This window comes from Aythya ferina (assembly GCF_964211825.1).
Source record: "Aythya ferina genome assembly, chromosome: 4".
Lineage (NCBI taxonomy): Eukaryota > Metazoa > Chordata > Aves > Anseriformes > Anatidae > Aythya > Aythya ferina.
Genome location: NC_140300.1, coordinates 70,662,209 through 70,680,129, shown reverse-complemented (window position 1 = coordinate 70,680,129; position 17,921 = coordinate 70,662,209). Strand labels below are relative to the sequence as shown.

The 17,921-nt window shown below is 40.0% G+C and overlaps 1 protein-coding gene across 1 annotated transcript; it reads left to right on the top strand.

Annotated features, from left to right (window-relative positions):
- Window positions 1-938: 938 nt before the first annotated feature.
- Window positions 939-17,305, top strand: LOC311435536 (sodium/hydrogen exchanger 9B2-like; the record flags this gene model as incomplete). Its single annotated transcript, XM_084516649.1, is given in 12 exon segments — window positions 939-975; window positions 978-1,021; window positions 2,547-2,730; window positions 4,210-4,380; window positions 6,653-6,795; window positions 8,737-8,864; window positions 9,720-9,895; window positions 10,356-10,462; window positions 11,588-11,737; window positions 14,083-14,191; window positions 14,391-14,527; window positions 15,476-17,305. Coding segments are annotated over 12 exon segments (1,626 nt in total). The 3' UTR covers window positions 15,716-17,305.
- Between the last annotated feature and the right edge of the window lie 616 nt (window positions 17,306-17,921).

Genomic DNA, 17,921 nt, shown 5'->3' with positions numbered 1-17,921 from the left:
GAGGAAAAACAGAAGTATCACTTATAACACTTTAAAAAAAAAATAAAAGACTGCCACTGCTATTTGGATCCACAAAAAGTAATTGAAAATGTAGGAAGGTACTGAAAGTAAATATCTTCAATTCAAAAAGAAAAGAGAGCAAAGCCATTAAATTGGAATACACTGAAACTATGGTTTTGTATTCTTTCTCTATGCCTTAGCTACGTCTCAATCCAGTTTCATATCAGAACAGCTCAAATAAAACCACCCAGGTGTTAAAACAGCCCATCTTTGCTCAAGAGATCTTTCCCAGATCTCAAACATGTTATAAACCCAAGGCTCGATAATTGTGAGAATTAGGTCCCTGACTTGCTTCCAGCAATTCATCAAGGAAGGAATTTGTTGGCTCAAGCATTCTGGCACAACTTGAGTTGTGTTTTATACGGCCAGAGTAAGGTACAGGGCTTCAAGAAAAAGCTGTTAGCATTGATAGGTGGTCGGTGGAGCTGCTGTGACAAAGAACTCTAGTAAGCCTTGTCTTCAGACATGTGCATGCAACCCTTATTAACTCAGACTTGTGAAATTACAGTAAATATTGGTACACAATTTCATTTAGGACACTGACATATCTCTTGTTACCATCAACAGAACCAGCAGTGGACCATTTAGTCTAAGTAAATACAATGATAATTACCCACAGTCAGCTTGGAGCTTACTATCCCTCTCTCTGAGAAGTATCTCTCATTGGATATAAGCTGTAAAAAAGAGCCATGTTTTCTCAGCCTTGTAGAATGCAAGTTGTATATGTTTCTAATCTTTAAATTGGGCTGTGAGGTTTGTTTTTTTTTTCCACCTGTTTTATAAGGAAGAATATAATATCATTGAAAAGTTTTGTGTATGGAAAATAATATTACTTCTGTAACTTTTCTATCTTTGTTGCTTTCATTAGGTCTGCCACAATGGTGAAAGAAGATACATTAAATGAGAATGAGGATTCATATGTGAGAGAAACGGCATGATTCCCATGCATGAGAAAAGTGAGGTAATTAATTAGCGTCTCAAAGTACAGTTTTAGTTAGAAGAACCCTCCTTTTCCTTTCCCTTTTCTTGCTGCATCTGTTAAACTGCTGAACAGAATGCAGAGAGAAATCTCTGTGGGAATTTCTTATCATTAACAGAAGTTCAGTTTTAAAAAGTGTGTTACGTTGGATTGCTGGAAATCACTGGCTACAATTTCAGCCTGTACTAGAAAATAAATCACTAAGATTCACAGTCAGCTGTGGAAGAGAATTAAATGGACTTGGGATTGCATCTCTGCTTTCAAATTGTGCAGATCAGTCTGATTGCTGAAGTTATTCATGCATCTCTTCCCTTTTTTCAACTAATAAAAATTTTAAAATCACAGTTTTAACCTTCCATTACGCACAGTTCTGGTGTTGACTTCTATATCTTTTTTTAAAAAAAAACAAAAAGACTTGCAGCAAATGGAAGAATAAAATTCTTAATAGAAAAGGCACTTTCAGTTAAACACACGGTATTGGCTGTAAAGATAAGTACTGTATGGCATAGCTTTATATGCACGTGTGGTTGGTGATAGCAGGATCACAGGGTAGAAAACTAAGTAGCTTCACGCTCAAAAGCTCACAAGGTTTGGTGTTCCAACTGTGACTCTGAGTAAGGGCTATATATATATATATATATATATGTATATGAGACAGACAAATAATGGGAAACGTGGAACTGTTACTGGATGAAAGCCAAACCGCAGTATAGGCAAGAATTCCACGTCCGTGCTATGACAATGAGCTGACATGAAGTGGAATAACTCTACGGGAAGGTAGATGATTAACTTGTCAAAAATAAGGACACCAAAACGAAGTGAGGCATATACCCAAAAATGGTCAAAAAGTGCTTTGGCTATGAATATGGATAAGCAGCTGAATTAGTATAAAAGAGCACCTTCAACAAACCGTGCTTCAGGAAACCTGGGTAATACTTCTCTTCTACCTTGGCTTAGCAGCTTGAGCCTTCCACCAATGGATCACGTGAGTGATGCTTGCACCAGCCACCTGCGCTGTTCCTTTCATCTTTATGTAATAACGAGTGGGTTTGGTTATTTTGGTTCAAAGCTTTGTAACAGAAATTAGTTAGGAGTTATGATAAAGGTACTGTCTCACTGGGATGATGCTAATTGTTAACTTCTTTGTGGAATCCAGTGTGGAAGCAGAACCTTATCAAACTCTAGAAAATACTGATAAGTATTTAGCTCATACCCAAGACAATCTGAACCCTGGTTGTTAATATTGTTTTTCTTCAAGTATTCTTCAGCTGAACAGGTACTATGCGTTCAGCAACAGGAGTTCTGTTAGTCACAGATAAAAGGTAAATGTCCTGCAGCTTCTCATTTGCAGATCTTTGTGGGGTATAAAAGCAATCAGAAAATGCCTAATGTGCTACAAAGCTCTGACCTGGACCTTGCACATCACAGCTGATTGCAGATGTCTGGTGCACCACTACAAATACAGACAGTGCTGCTTCTGAGAGGATCTTAACTGCTTTCATTTCAGGAGAGACCAACAGGAGACACCAAAAGTGCCGATGGGAATATACAAACAGAAGAAACTGCTCTCTTGAATCACTCTGCTCAGCAACCTCCAGAACCAATACCAGGATCTTCAACATCTTCAAGAACATGGAGGCAAACATTTGCTTGCCCACCCCAGGGTTTACTGGCCCTAACAGTGACGAACGGTAAGTAAAAAAGCACAAAACTTTTAGTTAAACTGAGAAATGGCAAACAAAGTACTTGTTTCTCTGGATGTGATGATTTCTAACTATTTTCCTTAGAGATAATGACGGGAAATAGCTATGTTTTTGCACATCATACCTTAAACATTTTAGCAGAGGTAAAACAAATATTCGTATTATTTTTGGTCCTCTATCCTGTATTCTGTGTTTAATGTGGCAGATATGTTTTTGCATTGTAAATTTTTTTTATCAGAAGAAAGTCCTCCTAATTCTCATCTTAAGTCTCTTTTTGTGTGAGAACATCAAGATGATTATAAACACCATGCATTTTCCACATGCTAGATGGGTTTTTATTGAATTAAGGCAACAAAAATGAGGCTGTGGTGATAGCTTCCTCTGTGTGGAATACCCTATATTTTAAAAGCTGAGAATCCTAACTCCAAGACAAATAAATTCATTTTGTTTAAGATTTGCCCTGCACTCTAATCTCACGTAAGAGAATGCCTGGCTAACCAGTTATTTCAGGCTTTTCCAAGCAAAAGATATTTTCTGTGGTTTTGACTGTTTTTACAGTCTCTGCCCTCTCTCAGTTGGGATTCTTTGATATTATGTTTGGAAAACTACTGGTCTCCCATCACTCTCAAATACAAATAAGAAAAGTCCACCCCGAAAATGCAATATATTTCCTTATGATTATGAGAAAGGGGATTTATACAACAAACTTTTTTTTTTTTTTTTTTCTCCTTCCCTCTTCTGCTTTTATAGCTATGCATCTTTGTTCCTGCTGCATAGCTGTAGGAACAGACTTGGAAACCTGGAAAGAGTGTAACATCTTCACATGTTCTGTAACATGTTCACATATCTTTTTTTTTTTCTCTCTGTATTATTCCTGTTGGATTGCTCTACCAAGAGCAGTATCTGTACTACCTTAGGCTGACCAGAGACATGACCTTCTTCAGATATTTTTCCCCTAGGGATAGCGATGCACTGTATGAACATATCTAGCCAAAAAAAAAAAAAAAAAAGATACTTCATGAAGTTCCTTTCGAAGTGAGCCTAGAGCTGCAGTCATTAGCTCAAAGACTTGCCAGGCTGTACAGCAGCAGGCTCCTACTGCAGCTGTTAAGCAGTTGAAGGAAAATAGTTGAAATGCAAGATAAGTTTTGTGAAAGTCTTGGCTTTGCTTGGGACCTATTAAGTGCTTTCCACAGTCGCCTAAGATTTTTCTCAATGATTTTTGGACCCTAACGATTTTCTTATTACCATTTTCTGAAGTATCTTTGTGTCTGCAAAATCAGAACATCGGCTTAGGGAGCATTAAAGATTAAATGCATTGTTATGATTAAACTCATTTTTAAGGTAAGAAGCTTTAATTCTGGGATTTCATTGCACCTTTTTGCCTAGTGGAAAAACAAATGTGACCTCATAGTGAACTTTAGCATTAGAAATGATTAAATATGAATATTTCTGTTCTTGTTCTAGTTGCACTCGTGGCCCTGGTTTGGGCTGTAGTTTGGTCCATCACTGGCACCGAATGTCTCCCAGGAGGAAACCTGTTTGGAATTATGTTTCTTTATTTTTTTGCTGTCATTGGTGGTAAAATTTTTGGACTCATTAAAATACGAACGCTGCCACCTCTCCCTGCTCTTCTGGGTAAGACATCCTTCCTTCTTTTCTTCCTGCATAGCAGTGTTGTTTAAACAAGTGACATCTGCATGTTAGATACGTTTGGATTAGGAATATGCAAACTGCAGAGTCCCCAGATCTGTAGCTTTTCCAAGTAACTTGTGTCTGCTCCCCTTGGAGAAGGTGCAGAACGTCGCAGACTGGCTCAGGTGAAATGGCCTGGATGTTACCGAGCCTCCTCTTTATCCTCTTGTTTAGATCAGGTGTGATATTGTGAAGTACTGTGGTGCCAATGAAACTGGAAAAGGCTGCCCCCTTATTGTGCTTAGTCTATGACAAGTAGAGCTCTTGATACAGGGAAGTCTTGGTGGCAGAGTGGGCTAAAAACATCTGCCTGTAGCGTGTTTGTGATTTGTAACCTGCATAGCTGGTGGTGTCTCACACGGTAGCACCTCTTAGAGGAGAAGGGCTGGATAGCTTTGTATGTAGCACCCATCAGGCAGCGTGCATAGTCGTGTACTGCTTAGCTTCACGAGTGAGAGCAAATGCAAATGAGAGGGGGGGAGGTTTTGCATGTGGCATGCCTGCAGGAGCACAAACAGACTTTTACAAGCAGGGAGTCTGCCCTAAGTAAACATCCACCTTAAAAAAAAAAAAAAAAAAAAGTTTCTGACCATCTGGATTCTGCTTTTTTCAGTTCCATCTGTATCTAAAAGCTGAGCTGAGCATGAAGCTGCTTGTCTGACCGGCACTAATGAACAACAGCAACTTGAGCATGATGGCACATGTCTGGCGAGCTGCTTGTGTTAGAGTTCGTTGTTCACATCCATGGTCTTTGAGGAAAATCAGAGCAATCTGAGACAAAAGAAGGAATAGACCATGTCTTTATGGAGTCTTTTTTTTTTAATTTTTCCCACTAAAAATACAAATTTTATGCTCTTGCATAGGATGCATAGGAATCCTTGCATTTAATCTGTATTAAGTGCACTGTGGCTGGCTTAGCACTCCGCACCTTATAGCGAGCTTCTGCATGAGGGGAAAAAAGGAATGAAATTGGTACAGAAACAGTCACATGGTATACTTCAGGTATACATTGCAGAGAGGTGTAGCTGGCAAGGTGAAGCAGAACAACGAAGGTATCTTTTAAGGTGGTGAGGTTTTTTCTTTGTGAAGCAGACTTCCAAACTCGTGTAGATCCGGTACACACACAAAAAACATTTGCAAAGAGCATGTGATCATTATGCTAGCCTGATATAATTGTCACAAGATACAGCAGGCTAATAATGCCACTTTTTTTTCTTTTTCTTTTTTTTTTTTTTTCCTGAGAGGGAGTGGGAAGAACAGTGTCCAAAAGTTTAGTGTGTTCCAGGACAAACCAATTCCACAGCCAAGGCTTACAGGCTCACATCAAGCTGTGACCAACCTGAGCACAGTATTTATTTACTTTCTGCTTTTTTTTTTCTTTTTTTTTTTTTTTTTGATTTCCTGTTTGTTAACATGATTAATATGAAATTACACCATGAAAATGCAGGTCCCAATGACTCAAAGATACAATCAACCTTTACAGACCTATAGATAAAGTTACCCTTTTCCATACTTACCTGTATCTTTCCAGAGCTCCAGTTCTGATAGCTTTGCAGGAAGTCTCGGCTTAAAAAGTTTTGCTAATATTTGCAAAAGGTTGGATCTTACAGGAAGCTTAAATAAAGGATAAGAGCAAGTTCCTGATATTCTCCCCTTTTTTCCCCTTTGCATAAAAGTTGTATTGCCAGAGCATTTTAAAATCGGAGTTAGTCCATGATGAGCTGTTTTAGCTAATTTTCCAAGGAATTCAGCATTATGATTCCTGTGATCGCTGCATTTCTTATACCTAAAAGGATTTTTTTTAACAGTTTCTAACATCTGAGATAAATATACAATATTATTACATGATCTTACTCTCTTCATTTTAAAACAAGCTGACAAGCAAAATATATTTAAGGATCCAGAGCTGGTTTTGCTTATGGTATGTATGACCTGCACTTAGTGAACAAATTTGAATTCTGTTGACTCTTGCTAGAGTTAAAAAAAAAAAAAAAAAATTAGCTACAGCTAAATTTATTTACTGTGTTCTCGACATCTTTCATTGCTTTAAGCATCTCTGTTTCGAAGTACCCATCTCTGAAACAAGGCTAATACAGAACCGGAGCTGTTTCTTTGTCTCTTATATATCGCACAGTGTTTATTTTAACAATTTGAGGTAAGTTTTCATTGCAGTCAAACAAATCATTTGACAGCAGTTTGTTTGCTTTCATTTAAGGGATGCTACTTGCTGGTTTTCTCATCCGAAATATCCCATTCGTTAGTGACATTGTCCAGATCAACCTAGGCTGGTCTACAGCACTGAGGAATATTTCTCTTTCAATTATCCTGACTCGAGCAGGACTTGGCCTGGATCCAAAGGTATGGCACCAGCCATTCGTCTGGGGTATAAAGCATAGAAGAGCCCTCTAAAAAAATGCATAATTAATTATTTAAAATTATTGACCTGTTCTGTCTTAAAGGATTTGTGAATTAGAGCATTACAGAAAGCATAGTTATGACTTGTATAGTCTCGTTAATCAATATTGGTGACTGGATTTGTAGAGTTGGTGAGCAATCCAAAAAAACACCTGAAGGAAACTGATTTTATGACTATTTACCCCCCTTGCCTTAAAGAAATGTCCTTAATTTTGTGAGCAGGATGTCCTGAGGACACACAATGCATCACAGTCTGTCAGGAGGCGTTCACACTGCCTGACAAACTACCTGTCATTTTACACTGACAAACTAAAACAAGTAATGAAGGGAGTCCTTATCCTGGAAGAAAAATGTTGTTTGTGCTGACACAAATCAAACAAACAAACAAAAACTTTTGTCTTTTTCATTTTTTCCTTTCTCTTTTTTTTAAATCATTCCAAGTTTTATGCCAGTATGTTAAATTTAAAGATAATTCCAGATGAAACAGTGCTTCACAGCACTGTAAAGGCCATAAATGCTTCTGTGAACAAAATAGTTTTCCTCCACGTGCTTGAGGAATTCATTTTCCCTAATAAATTATTTATAATTTTATAATAGATAATTTGTAATAAAGTATTATAATTTATAATAAGTTATTTTCCTTAATAAATTTATATTCCCTGAATTAATTAATAAAAGGTTTTGCTGGATCAAATTCAGCTGAAATAAAGCTGTGCCATATTGGCCCTTATCTATTTAAGTGGCTGTTTGAAGTTTATAGCAAACTTAGTTTAATTATAGCTAGTGCAGGTCAACAGATCTGATTTTCTTACCCACAATGAAAACTAGGGAGTTTGATTTTTCAGCTATTTAGGAAAACAGGGTTTTGTCATTCTTGAAATACGGTTTTCTTATATTACGGTTGTTCATTTTATGAAGATATCGAAGCTTGTGTATCTTGTATTAGCGTGTCCTGTGCATTGTTACACACAGCTTGAGTGCCCAGTTACACGAGATTGCTTTTCTTTCTATTCCCTGACAACGTTTTTGGCCAAAGGAATTTCATCTTTGACTCATTTGTCTCCCATGTGGCAATCGAAACTGTCATTTGGACTCCATATGTAGCAAGGCTTTGATGTGCTTACAATTGTTCCTTGTGTAATTGAAGCCGTGAAGACAAAGATGTCAGTTGCTCTGGTGATTCTCAGCCCTAATTATGCTGGGATAAACCGCGCCAGTAAAAACTGCAACTCATTGTGATTTTTTCCATGTCAAAATTTAGGGACTCGTCCTAGCAGAGTCATGGTTGTGACTAACTGCTAAGGGCTGCTTTTAGAATCGGAGACTCAGTTTTAGAGAAGTTTTTGGATAGAAGTTGCAGAGCCAAAAGGAACTTACTCTACTCTGGGTATCGAGTGAGAGTCAGCTGAAAGAAATGCTTGGCTCCTTTCTCTAATTTCAGGTAGTTTTAACTGTTCATCATTTGTTCAGATTTGGGGATGATTTTTTGGGGTGCTCGTGCAACTTATGGGATGAAAGCAAAATCTTCCGTGGACAGAGTCAGATGAGTTATGGGTATGCTTTTCAAATGATACGTTGCTCAAGCCTCTCCTGTGTTGTTTGCACTGCACAAGAAGCCAAAGAATCCTCAGCTTCCCCTTCCTCCAATGTGCAGGGACCTTAGGAAACGTGTATTTGGTGGGTTTCACTGCCACACTTGTAACTTGATACCCAAATTCAGTTGTGCTTGAGCCTGTCTCTGGCATGGGCCATGTAAAAAAAGAATATCCCACACTTTGGCTTAAAGGGAATTCTTTCAATAAACTGATTGGACCGCAAACGTTATTCCTCTTTATGAAGCTAGGGGTACTGATGCTAATGTTTGCATTTGCTTTTATATTGTAGGCTCTTAAGAAACTCAAAGCAGTCTGTTTACGGCTCTCTTTCGGACCATGCCTCTCAGAAACATGCACAGCTGCTGTTCTCGCCTATTTATTCATGCATTTACCATGGCAATGGGGATTTATATTAGGGTAATGTACTCTCTTTTCTCCTGTATGACAAAGGTGCCTATTTTCATGCTACGGCTAGATGATCCAAATGCAGTTAGTTCTCTGCCAAGCAGACGCCTCAATTTAATGCCAGTTAGGAAGCTGTGCTTAGCCCATGTGGTTGTTTGCTTACCATTCATGTCTGGGTCTGTGGCTAATTTAAAGGTCACATTTCCAAGCTGTGGAGGAGTACTTGCATCATTTTTCTTCTCTGTTTGTGATCTGGGCATTACAGAAGGAAGAAGGATGGTGCAATCCCTGGGTTTTTAACCACAACACAAAGGGCTTTTAGGGACAGAAAATGATACAGCAGTTTTGTGCTCAAATGCGGAATTTCCCCTTTGAGAGATGCACACAGGACAGCCTTCTGTCACAAGTTGAGGATAAGGATATGGCATCATTAAATTTCGGAGTAATATCCTTAAAGAGGTAACATTTTCAATCTAGGTTGTGTCTAAACTGGTGGACTCAGGCCAGACCACATACTAGAGCAAGATGGATGCACTCCTCTGCCACATGCTGAATTTTGAGAAGGAACTGGGAACTCAAATTGTAAGCGTGTCTAGACCAGGTTCCTAAAGTGGACAACCAAGGCGTGTATCAGGGAGTACAACTGTGTAAAGTCAAGTCTTAGTCTGTGGAACCCTTTATTTGGAACACTCAGTTACATAGTCAGGAAGTAAAAGCTGACTGCGAATCTGCATGAAAATATCCCTGCTTGTAATGAGCAGGAAAAGGACAATATCTTATGTAAAGATCGATGTGAACTTCAGGAGAGAGATCAGAATGTTCTGAAGTTCGTTCTTTCTAAGAGAGGCTGACACCATGTGTTTTCAGTTTCGTTCTAGGTGCAGTCTCTCCTGCTGTTGTGGTTCCCTCAATGCTGATTTTACAGGCTGGGGGATACGGAGTGGAGAAAGGTGTCCCAACTTTGCTAATGGCAGCTGGCAGCATTGATGACATTCTGGCTATTACAGGCTTCAACACTTGCCTTGGGATGGCTTTCTCTTCTGGTATGCTGCTTAATCTGGAGGTGGTGACATCCAGGACAAACTGTGATATTTTGAGGCATGCATGCTCTGTTATGACTGCCTGGTTTGTATCTTAATGACATCTCCTTGTCAAGTTCATGAATGGACTTGAATATTGATAGAGAAATAACCTGTGGTCAAAAAACTGACTTCATGTGCCTCCATCCACTCTGAGTTGTGGGTCAACTTTCAAAATACTTTTTTTTTTTTTTTTTTCCCCATCTACTCCCTCAGCTGCCGAGTCTGGCCCCTGTGTATCCATTATAGGTGCTCCCAAAGTTGCACTGTCTGGTTCTTTCAAGCCCATGGGTTCTCTCCTGACCCCTTCCCTCAAGTAATTTAAAGCTGAAACTGTCCTGGAATCACCCTCACAGGTCAGTGTGGTGTCTGTGTGAAGGGTCTGTTTAAGGGTTACTGAACACACTTTTCTTTTGTCAAACAGGTTCCACTCTATACAATGTGCTCCGGGGAGTGCTGGAGGTTGCTGTTGGCATAGCAGCTGGGGGGATTCTGGGAATGTTTGTTCGCTATTTCCCAAGCCATGATCAGGTAAAAAATATACATAAATAGTTTAAAAAGCCTGTTATATAAGAGATTCTTCTCTAAGGGATGCTATTCTTATGTTATCCGTTTTCAAGTTTCATACGAAGCTGTTTTTTGGGAAAGCAGTGTACAGCTCTAACAGCTTCTAACATTTCAAAGCCTGTGGAGCAAGGATGTGTTATAAAGATGATTATTTGCTTACTGCAACAATACCAATGTGTGATCTCACAGACCTTCCTGATGCAGAGCTTGGAGCCCAGCTCACCATCCTGCTCATTGAAGGTGGTGGTAATGTTCACATGTAAAGGGAAAACCTATTTCAGACAGTAGAATAATCATCAATTAAATTGATGTGCAACTCATTTACTTCTCTAAAATGTTTCCATTAGGCCTAAGATAACATAGATTCAGGCTTCAAGTGATCAGGCATATTAACATCAATTAGAATGTGTTACTTCTGATTAAAAATTATGCTTATATAAAGTGATAGATGGATTTACTTTCAAGTATAATTAAATGAACAGAAAATTGTAGAAGTAAATAGATACACTCTGGATTACTGAAGTCAATTTCCAAAGCACCTATTGCCCTTGGTGGGACCAAATTTTCTTAATAAATAACATGAGAAGTGTGGCACGTAAGCTAATCAAATAAATAGAAATGACAGAAGAGAGAAGAGAGATAAATGTCTGCTATGAAACTGGAACAAATAAAACTAGCCTGACTAGCAGACGTTTGACTTGTCCTTAAAAACATTTAGTGGCATGGATTTCACCCCTCCTTGGATAAACTGTTCCAGCTGCTTGACTGTACAAGCAGAAAATCCAGTTATCATAGAGTTGAAGCACGGTGGTTAGAATCATGTTCCTTGTGATACAAAAAGTATGTTGGCAGTAAGCTTCCGGATGGGCAGAGGAAAAGAAATGTTGAATTTCTGAAATTTTAGTTTGCTAGGAAGAAGTGTCGAAAAAAAACTTTCAACACAACTGAGGAGTTCAAGTCTCATTTGAAAGCTTCAATTCCTTCACAACGGTGCTCTTTATTGCTTTCAAATTAATAAGCATAGACTTTTCTCAATTTCTAAAAAGAAATTTACTCTGTTTCTTTCTTTTTTTCTTTCCTTGATTGCAGACGTCTCTGTCATGGAAGAGATCGTATCTTGTACTTGGGCTGTCTATGTTTGCTGTTTTTGGTAGCATCCGCTTCGGCTTCCCTGGATCAGGAGGGCTCTGCACATTAGTCTTAGCTTTTGTTGCTGGTGTGGGATGGTCTGATGAAAAGGTGAGTGTTTACATAAAGAAGCATACCATACAGAAACTCGTTTGAATGCACGGTTTCACAGAAGTTTGAATTTCTGTCAGAAGTGTCAGTGGTGCATTTATGAAACTTTAGGGGGAATACAGATTTAAAAAAAAAAAAATCTGCATTTATTCTGGAAGTCTTTTACATTTAGTGCGACAGAAATTTACCATGGATGTGGATAAGGTAATGAATAGTGACAGTGAAATGCTCACAAGCTTTCCTTACACATCAGCGTAAAAGTCAATGCCTTTTAAGCCCCACAGAGATTTAATTGTCATGGCACTTGAGTAGGAGTCCAGAGCTTTGTCCCAGAGTTGTGTGATGGTCTCTGTAACCTTAAGTGGTCATTTTAAGGTAAGATTTACTAACAGGTATCTAAATACAGTTGTGCGCATGGCCTGAATACCCTGAGCCTTTGTTCCTTGTGATTTTGGGAGATGAAATGGAAAGCATTATCCAACCATTTTTTCATCTTTCCCAAATCCTTGCCAGTGTATTCTGAACAAATATAGAGAGCAGGATGCCCACACTAAATGGTGATACACAGCCATACAGAAGCCATACAGAAACCATACAGAAGGCTGTTTCTGAGCCACTTTCTCTTAGCTATGAAGCCTGCTTCCTCTTACTGTTGCTGCTCCACTGCATTTCTGTATCTTGGCACATCTCTTTTGCTTGATGCCACCAACACTTCATGGTTCGAGGTCATCTTTCTCTCCATAGCTATAGCCTTGAGACATGCAATAAAGAAGGTGAGAAGAGAAGAAAGGAAAGGGAATCAGATAGATAATTATTCCCATCTAGACACTAACCCCAGGAAGATCTCAAGGTTTGTTAAAATAGCAAGCAAGAAACCATGGTTTCTATTTAAAATACTACATTGTTGTCCAGTTTTAAAAGAAGGGAATCTTGAGATTTAAGTACTTAAGAGCAGTACAACTCATAAAGCTCACTGAAAGCTTTTAAGCCATTTCAGAAGGAAGGTCCTTAAAAGAGGGTATGCAGTTTATAAATGCTTAGCTTAAATTCTTTTGATCTGTAGGTGAGACTTGTTGGTTGTAAAGGTGATGACTTCAAATGCGAATAGCTCTTTTTGTCAAAACAGCCAGAGATGTCTGTTTACTGTACACTCAGTATTTTACCAAGATTTGCCTTCTGAGCCTCTCAGAGGCCACTGCCTCATGCTGTCCCCAGTGGAAGTTACTTAACAAATGATGTCCACAGAGAACAAGGAACATTTATCTGCTTCAGCAATAGTGGGCTGTAAACAATCTGAAACAATGCTAACATCTGTAAAGAGGATTGCTTCTCTTCCAAAAAAAAAAAAGGGTGAGATAACGGGGAGAAGTGCGGCAAATAAAGAAAAATGTTTACAGGCCCATGTATTTCTACCTTATTTTCTCTAATGTTGCAAAAGTTTTTGCATTGCAGTTAACTACCTTTCCACTGACTGAAGAGCACGTTGCAGGATCAGTCCCAGAGAGAACATGAGGGACAGGACACATCTGGGTCTTGGATTGATTCAGTAACAGAGCACAGCGCTTGCATTTTCACAGACTCCGGCCTGTATGTTCATTTGCTATTGCAGAACCCAGTTAATTAAAAAAGAAGTCTGTTAGATATGCTGCATGTATCTCTTTGTATAAATGGAAGGGTCCTGTTTACCTTGGCAGCAACTTGTTTTAGGAAAAGTGTCACGTGTAAAGTTCAAGCACAAGCAGAAAAAATGGCTTTGCAGTTATATAGTACATCACACTGTGAATTTCAACACTTTTTACTGGTATGGGATATCAGGCTTACTCCATCTAGTTTTGCTCCTGCTCACATGGAGATAGGCTTCTGCCTGAGTGTAGTATGAGCAGCCTGAGGTCATTACTGACATTTTTGAGGGTCTGACTCTGCTCAGGTACAAACAGAAGGACAAGTGTAAGCATGCAGTTACCAAAGGCTCAGAAACTTCATGGCAAAACAGCTGAAACTGCATCTTCCTAAATGCTGAAATCAACTGTGCTTTATTCTTCTAGTCTGCAAACTGCTTTGTTACTGTTCAAACATCAGTCACTTTTATTTCTCTTCTCGAGATAGCAAACATTTATTTTCTGACAAAGCAAGACATGCTCTGACCTTCAAATGGTACACAACTGATTTTGAATCATTTAGTAGTAGGGCAGAGTAGCAGTTTACCATAAACTGTCTGAGGAGCAAGTCTGGACAATCTTCATGATAAGTTTTCACTTTGTCCTTTGATTAATTAAATGTGTGTGCTTGATTTTTATATTTTTTTTGTTGGTGAATTTCAAGATTATTTCTTGTTTTCATTGCAGAGGGAAGTAGAAAAAATTGTCGCAGTTGCATGGAATATCTTTCAACCTCTTCTTTTTGGTTTAATTGGCGCAGAAGTATCTGTAACATCTCTTAGACCTGAAACTGTTGGTAAGATCATTCGCTAGTTACCAACTTTCATTACTAGCTTCCAAAAAAATCTCTGTGAAGGAATCTAAGTAAAGCAGTATATAGCTGGCAAAAAAAAAAAAAATGTAAAAAGTGAAATCATTGTAAAGCTACAGTTTTAGGAGCCTTATGCTCCTCAGGTACCTTTGCACAGAAATAGTGAGATGTGTCTTTGTTACAGGGCTCTGTGTTGCTACGTTAAGCATTGCCCTAGTTGTGCGAATCATAGCAACGTTCCTGATGGTGTGTTTTGCTGGGTTTAATTTCAAGGAGAAGGTATTTGTCTCGTTGGCATGGATTCCCAAAGCCACTGTCCAGGTAAAACAGTGCATCATCACTTTCATTCCAGGCTACATCTGTTGTCCTTAGCATGGCTCTTCCTAACCAGCACAGCAGTAATCAGGGAGAGGATCAGGCCTCTTAGCAGCAGAGCGTAGTAGGGCGGTTTAGAATACAAACTCTCCACTAAGTCTGCTTGAAAAGGGTGTAGGGGACCTTCCACGTGAGGGTGTTTTGCTTACATTCGAAGTTGTACTAATCATAGTGAATTGCACATACAAATACTTCAACAGGGAAAAACCTTCTCTCTGCTATCGCAGATCATTGTGCCTTTATGTACAGGTTTTGAGGACTCTCATTTCCCTCTTAAACCACATTCTGTCTGCTGAGACAGTCACACCAAAGGCTCAGATAGGGTTTTCAGTTTGTGGTCACTTTAGTAAGGGGTGGTCTGACAGGCTTATTGCTAGAGAAGCCTCAGGCTGTTTGCATTCCTGCTCAGTGATCAGTCACTAGAGCTTTGCCTCAATAGCATGATTATTTGCAAGCAGAAGTTAATAATCAGAAGAGGCAAGGATTATTGCAAGATTTGCAAACTAAATATTCAGAAGCTGCTGCTACTAGTTAGCCTGCTGTCAGGACACATTCTCGAGGTGAGGAATTTTAAGAGCTCCAACATGCAATCTGCTGGTCATGCCATCTCCAGAAATGGCATAACATGTCAGCTAAGCTCCTCCACAGGAGGGACCCACCCGGATAAATTCATTAGCTTAGGAAATTCACAGTGTAGCTAACTGAAATTTGTTCTTCTAGGGCTAATAGAGCCCTTACTTTTCTATGTACTAGAAACTAAGAGGTTTGAATATGTTAAAAATTTTGAATTTATGTTAAATGTGGACCCTCCTGTTGGATGTGGATTAGACCTTTTTCCCGGTTTCATTGGTAAAGGTTACTTGCTCCATTTCAACAGTGCTTCCTTTCCTACAGGCTGCAATAGGTTCCCTTGCCCTGGATACAGCAAGGAGTCATCAGGATGAGCAACTGGAAAAGTATGGAATGGACGTGCTGACAGTAGCTTTCTTGGCTATCTTGATCACTGCTCCAGTTGGAGCCCTGGCCATTGGCTTGGCAGGGCCCAGACTTCTGCAGAAGGCGCAGACAAACAACAAGAAAGATGAGGAAGGTGCCGAAGCTGGAGAAGAGGCAGAGGCCTGTGAACCTTCGTGAGATGGACATCGACAGGAATGTGGTCCTTCAGCACTGACGCTTTTGAGTAAACACATTGTGCCTGTAATCTTTGTGGAGGAAACCAAAACAAGTATTGGTTATATGTGCTATTCCAAAAGCAGCTCTGGTGGAGTTTTATAAAATATGTCAAAGTGTTGATAGTGCCTTAAGAGATGAACCAGCTAAACACATAGGCTGGTGAGGCCGTGAGTCACTCAGAAGTTAGCAGTCAACAGTTACTTGAAACGTGTGGGTGTGAGGCCAGGGAGAGGATCGGAATTGTTCAGGCATGGAGTGGAGTCATGAGGTGGATAAACAGAAGAAAATGGAGACTAACATGAATAACTTCTTGATGGTTGAAACCGGGCTATAAGATGACAAGTTCAAGAGCTCAAAGAATGCAACTATTGAATTAGAGAGCACTGACGCACAGTGAATGAATCCTGCCATGGGTTGGCGATTCCCTCTCCTTCCTCATCCAGGTCTCAAAACTTGCTGTTTCCCACTGCTGTTCTCCCACACATCGCACACGTTCCTTTGTGCCTGCCAGTTTTGGTCTCAGCAAGGAGCAGCAAGCAGTTCTTGTGTGCTGGAGGAGGCAGCTGGGTCCAGGGTCCATCAGGGCTGTGGTAATACAGGAGTACCTGGTGCTGGTAGAAAGGGCTGAGCTTGAAAATAGGACGAGAGTTTCAAGGAGGACTGGGAGAGGGTTGGTTCTATGGGACTGGGACAGCTGCTGCTTCATGTGTACCTCAGCTCTTCTGCAACACTACGTCAAGCTGAGAGCGGCTGTGTTCTGGCCCTGGCTGCTGTAGGACAGGGGAGAGCTCCCCTAGGATGGGGTTTCTGGCAGGACAAGGCCAAGGTAGCAAGGAGTTGCCCCCTTCTTCCTCAGCTCTCTCTGGACAACTCAGCAGAGTTCTGTGGCAGACCTCAAACCAGGATTTATGGGTCAGCAGGTATCTCCTGTTACTCTGTCCTAAAGTTTTACTGATTTGGCTGAGAGAATGCTGTGATCTGGTCCTTCTCACATCTGCATTTGTGTAATTGTATAAAAAGTAAAACAAGTATTTACCAAAAAAATAACAAGTTAGCTCTCAGTGTTCCAAGAGGTGGATGGCTTGCTTGGCTGTGGAGATCGGAGGTCTCTCAGATTTGGCATGGCATTTTAACCTCTAACTGATACAGGAAAGTAATAGACTTGAACAGCCTGGAAAAAGCAGTGCTGAGAGGGATGGTACAAAGTGAAAGAGGCCTCACCACACCTTCCTTCAGATAGGCTGCGATGTGACAGCACTAGCACCCTCACGCGTTGCCAACACACAAGTTGTGTGCAGCTGTGGATGATGGTAATGAGTGGCAGTGCTCATTTTGAATCTCTTGCCAAAATGTTTCACCAGGGAGAACAAAAAGTGAGCTTTGGTGGTCTTTTGGTTTGTTTTTTTGATTTGTTTTCATTTTACTTTATAGATGCCTCCTGCAGAGTCAGTGCAATATAGTTCACATTTGACTTTCCCATATGACTTGTTACACTTTTCTTTCTCCTTGACTGTCCAAAAGCCAGGAATAAACCTCCTTTGTTGATCAAAACCCTGCGCTTGCCTTTAGGTTTGGTATCAGCTTGGCTTTGGTACTGCCTGTTACAGATATTGTCAAATCTTTGCTACATTTTGGGTGAGTAACTGGCTCTAAGTAGGTCATTTTCTGCTCCTTTCACAAACACGGAGTCAGTACAGCATTCCTCAGAATCTAAGTTTTATTTATTTCTTTTTTAAATAAGGATTTTATGCTGTGGTCGTAATCGAGGTGGACAAGGGCTATCTGCAGAGCTCTATGCTGCAATTCAATTTTACAAGACACTGTACAGAATATCTTTGTGTCCAGGGATTTTGAGCAGTGCGGGGAATGTGCAGTCCTCAGTTCCCGTTTGTTCCCTCACCAGAGGAAGGTGCTCTCAAACTGCACAGAGTGATGCGTGGTTGCAGTGCTGCACTTGGTGCTTGCTGTGTCCACTGACTTCTGTGCCCCTGCTGCCTGCTTTAGGTGGCTGACAGAGGCACTCAGTTACTGAAATAGGGGTGGTTTAGAAGGAGCTAATTGTAATTGGAAATTGTGATGTCTGTAGACTTAATTGATACTGTGAGGGAATAAGCTGTTTAGTTCATCAGTGACTATTGCATAATAATGCTACGTGAGTAAAGTTCAC